At 40.2% G+C, this 4,963-nt stretch overlaps 1 protein-coding gene across 1 annotated transcript; it reads right to left on the reverse strand.

The window, feature by feature from the left end:
• Positions 1 to 2,567: 2,567 nt before the first annotated feature.
• LOC112275738 (low molecular mass early light-inducible protein HV90, chloroplastic) lies at positions 2,568 to 3,849 on the reverse strand. The gene is made up of 2 exons (XM_024506349.3): positions 3,538 to 3,849; positions 2,568 to 3,292 (listed from the first exon to the last, which is right to left on the reverse strand). Exons 1-2 carry the CDS (start codon positions 3,712 to 3,714, stop codon positions 2,807 to 2,809), a joined length of 663 nt encoding a protein of 220 aa, XP_024362117.1. The 5' UTR covers positions 3,715 to 3,849; the 3' UTR covers positions 2,568 to 2,806.
• Between the last annotated feature and the right edge of the window lie 1,114 nt (positions 3,850 to 4,963).

Here is a 4,963-nt window from a genome sequence, read left to right on the forward strand (position 1 = left end):
GCACGAACAAGTCTTGATAGTACTCCAAATATTTTATTTGAAGGAAGTTATGAAGGCTTCAAAAATGATCAAATAACAGGGTGGTCTTCTCGCCTTAGTATGAGATACCATAGATGGTTGAGAGGACCTATCAACCATCTTCGAAGAGAGCAAAGATCGAAGTATGTGGCAAATATAATTTGCCACATCTTGGACTTCCTCAACATATGAAGACCGCTCCTCGTGGAACTCGTCCCTAGAAGGGGGGGGGGGGGGGTAATGTCACAGGTATATATATTTACGTCAATAGTTACTTATATGATTAAGTAGAAATAGGTAAATATAGAATAATTTCATAAAATTTTCTAGACAAGCTTCCTAGAAGCTTTATAGATGCGATTTTGACTTTAAATGTGTTTGTAGGTTAGAAACTTGGCCAAAAAGCTAACCATATATTTGTAGCTTGTGGAACAAGTTATCTCTATATAATAGCTTGTGGAACAAGCCAACTACGTTGCACATACAAAGATAACTTGCCTTGCAAGATAAGACATGTGGCTAGCAAAGTCAACACATGTTGGAGGTCCTATTGGACATCGCCATGTAGCTCTTAGTTAGATAGTATATATGGAGGCAAGAGTGAAGCCTTCTTTAATCTTGTCAACACCTTTCAAGTCTTAGTCTTGTTTCAAGACTTTCTAATCTTCTTGTTTTTGGCAATAGCCATTCTAGTTAATATTACATCATTTTTTGAGAGACTTTCTAGGTCTCTTCACTGATAGAAGATTATATTGAAGATTCTCTTTCTTTGAGATTCATGTCCTTGACACTCAAATCCTAAGAAAAAAAAACTTTATGTTTTTAAAATAGACTTAAAGTTAGCTCTCTAATTCCAATTGTCAATCTCCAAATGCTCCTATATTTTGTCCTAAGCAGCCATTTTAGTAGCTAGAGGTTTGATTTCGATCTTATTCCATAAACACTCAACCCTCAAGTACCAATCCAATCTATACGAGTGGCTTCTTAGTCTGATCCTACTTTCAACTTAATCTTAGTATCAATGATATTAATTATTTGCCTCTTTTACCTTATTTTTATTAATTAATAGATTTTTTAATGTAATAAAAGAGTTTTTATAATCTTAAAGGTAAAATTATTAATTAACCTTAAATGTATCAGCTATTACGATAAAAAAATAAACTAAAAAGATTTTATAAAAGCCATATTTAAATGTCTTGAATTATTATTGAATCAAGATGATTAGATACTAATTTAAAATTTTATTTTTGATTATATTTTTATCATATAGATGTATTATTATACGACAACATATTGATAGCTTGTGGAATAAGTTAACTATGTAGCACACATATAAAAAACTTCTTTTGCAAATTAAAACATGTGTCGAATAAAATTAGAATGTGTTGGAGGTCCTATAGAATAATGCCATATAGCACTTAATTAGATAGTATATATAAAGATAAGAGTAAAGCCTTCTTCACTCTTATCAATATCTTTCTAGTATTTAGACTTGTTTCAAGACTTTTAGTCTTCTTGTCTTTGGCAATAGCCAATCCAGTTTAATATCTTTGAGTGATTTCTTAGTCTTTTTAAGTGACATAAGAGTATATTGAGGATTTCTTTCTTTGAGATTCATATCTTTAATACTTGGTGGTATTAATACAAACTATGGATGTTCAAATAGTTTGTTTGCGAATTCACAAAAACCATATACAATTCTAACTGAGAAAAAAATATTCTCTATACTTGAGAAATTTATACAATTTAAAACTGAGGTACTGAGCTTATTACCATTGGCAGTTGAATCTTACCATGTAGACTTAACTCCTTATGTTGACTTAGGTACAAAGTACTTTTGAATATGATTGATCTTTGAAAAGATACATTCTTTTAAATTAAAAGCAAAAGTTTATAAATAAAGCTTTTCGGAACCAACTGGCTAATCTCTAAAAAACGTGGTAGACATATTGACAACTTTCATATTTGCTTTCACTATATAAGTCTTAGAAACACATTTTTCTAGACTTGCTTGTAGCTTATACACTTCTTCATTATAATGCAGCATATTCTCCTATGGTATTTATTTGATAGAACTCAAATATCCCAAAAGAGACATTTAACTTTTTTTTAACTGATATTCCCTCACAAAAGCTTCTTTCAATTCAGGCCAATTTAACTTAACAGGTTTTAGTTGTCTTTTGTACCACCTTCCAACTGCTTAATGTAAGAATTATGAAAAAAGTAACGACCAACATTTTTCATCATCATCTTAACTTGCCTTACAAGTTCGTTTGTACTCTCCCAAGTATGCTTTGAAATTCTTATGATCTTCTCTGCAATACAATATTCCATTGCAGAACAAAACATTCACGAAAAAACTAGCGATCACTCGAGATGGCACATCTTCTCCGGAATTTCCTTAGCTTCTCTCCCCTGGAAATGTGACCTCTTCCACTCTGATACTCGGTGATACATCTTTTCATGCGTTTCCGTTCCAAACATTGTCACCACATTCGAGCCGACACACAAACACACACACACACACACAGACGTGATAACAATCTGTGTCATTTTCAACCCTGTTGCTCAATTCCATTACAACATTTACATTCTTACAAGGCTGAAAGCGCACATTGACCCTCGTCCCTTCTGTCGCCTTCAGCTCAAAATCCCAGATGCTCCCAATCCGAAGCCTCGGTTTCAGCTTCAGTTCCGGCTCCGGTTCCGCTAAATATACACTCTCACATCTTCACTCACTCCTAGCAATGTACAAGGGGACCGCGTCGTCTTCGACGTCGGTCATAATTTACAAGTTCAGGGAGCTGTGGATGAATCCAAGTAGGGGCCCCTTCAGGTAGATGTTCTCCGTCACCAGCAGAGCCACCAACCCGATCATCGCTGCTCGCCCGTTCCATCTCTCATTCTGCGCGTTGAACGGGCCGTTCTCGCGGCTGTCTGGAGACTCCTTGTTGTACATCGGGATCAACGTGGCGCCGATCACAATTGGCGCCACGAACAGGAACCAAATCAGGCCCCGCCCTTCCGTCACCTGCTCCCACACGCTTTGCCCGGTCAGGATCTCGGCAACGAAGGCCCACGTGATGCCCAACATGGCCAGCCGGCTGTTGATGGTCTCGGGTGCGGGTCCGTCGAACTTCATCATGCTCTCGGTGCTGGTGTTGCCGTCTTCCGGACGACGCTCGCTTTCGGGGCGGTAGAACTTCTCCACAGGCGACCCCTCGAAAATGCGGAGGGGGTCGTCCTTCTTCTCTGGCTCACGCTTCGTTCCGGGCTGCGCAACACAATTCATTGCCACAACACTCAGTCGTCCGCATGGAAACGCGAAACTCAACCCATTGGTTCCCAACAACCTGTTCAACAAGCAAGGTCACGCCCGTTCGGCCTACGCCAATCGTCTCGCACAAAGCGGCTGGCCTCATGAACTCGAGCTGTGACGTCCCTTCTCTCAACAATCCAACATCCGTCCACCCGCGACCAAGACCTCAGAACACCGCACGAGGCGAATGTGATGCTCACCAGAGGAGTCTCCTGCTTGGCACGCACAACCAAGCTTCGCCGCCCAAGCTGAGAGTTGAACCTCGGAGCTCCGAGCAATGAACCACTCGCCCTGCTCTTCAGTCCCGCACGTCCCAACGACGGGAGTCCAGCCACCGTCTGCACGCAACTCGTGCTCAACAAGCTCGAGGCCGCCATCTCTGCGAGTCACTTGGCGATGCTCCGACCAGGCTATCCGTGGAAGTAAGTGCAGATGAAAACTCTGAAACAGCTTCAATCGGAATCACAATCAAAATTCAGCAAGTCTGTAAGGGCGATTGTCCAACTTGATGAGTGATGCTCGATGCTTGCAATGTGCAGCAGGAGAGAGGTTTTATGAGCGGAGAAGAGCCGAGGAAGGGGTGGAGGTGGCGGGGAGCATTGGGCGCCATGTGGGGGCGTGGCGACGGCAACAGCTGATGGCATCGTCTCCGTCGGATTCCAATGGTCTTCACGGAGGAGGGAGAGATCCAAACCCCCCGCTGCCACGGTGGCGGGAAGGTGGTTTCATGGCCCCTTCCGATGCCGAATGAGGGTGCGCCACATCATTCATCCCTGGCTTTGTGGACAGCCAGCGATGCAATTCCACGTGGGATGGACGATTGTGTGAAGAGACGATCCTGTTCTTTGCGAACTGGATGTGTGTGTGAACATGTGCAGCGAGTGAGTGTTGGTGTGTGGGAGAGTGTTGCTGAATGGGTGGAAGGTCTTACGACATGAATGAATCAGGAGATAGATCAGCGATACAACCTTAGTATTAGTATTGTAGAATGTGTGCAAGTAAACTATTATGCACTGATCCTTTTAATATCTGATACCTTCCATCTTTATTCATGTTTGCACAAATGGCTTCTTCAAGGTCATCACAGTGCTTGCTTGCTGGTCTAATTTTAGTGTGTTGTTTTACCGTTGCTGTGTAGCAATCTCCAAAAGTAGTATGACATGTGCATTACTATAGATTGTGTAGCACTATTCTTGCACACACACTTTTACATGAAACTAAGTGTGTTCTTATTGTTAATGAATTGATTATTTTGAAGTAGTTAGAATGTGAACTAGTAAACACTTTTACATGAAACTAAGTGTGTTCTTATTGTTAATGAATTGATTATTTTGAAGTAGTTAGAATGTGAACTAGTAAACACTTTTACATGAAACTAAGTGTGTTCTTATTGTTAATGAATTGATTATTTTGAAGTAGTTAGAATGTGAACTAGTAAACACTTTTACATGAAACTAAGTGTGTTCTTATTGTTAATGAATTGATTATTTTGAAGTAGTTAGAATGTGAACTAGTAATAGGTGTAACTTACACAAGGGATTGCAAGTCACAAAGTGTGTACAAACTTCACAGAGTTGTGCATATTGTACATATACAAATAATTTGTTCATAGATGCATTTGTTTGA

This window comes from Physcomitrium patens, chromosome 23, assembly GCF_059467195.1.
Source record: "Physcomitrium patens ecotype Gransden chromosome 23, ASM5946719v1, whole genome shotgun sequence".
NCBI lineage: Eukaryota > Viridiplantae > Streptophyta > Bryopsida > Funariales > Funariaceae > Physcomitrium > Physcomitrium patens.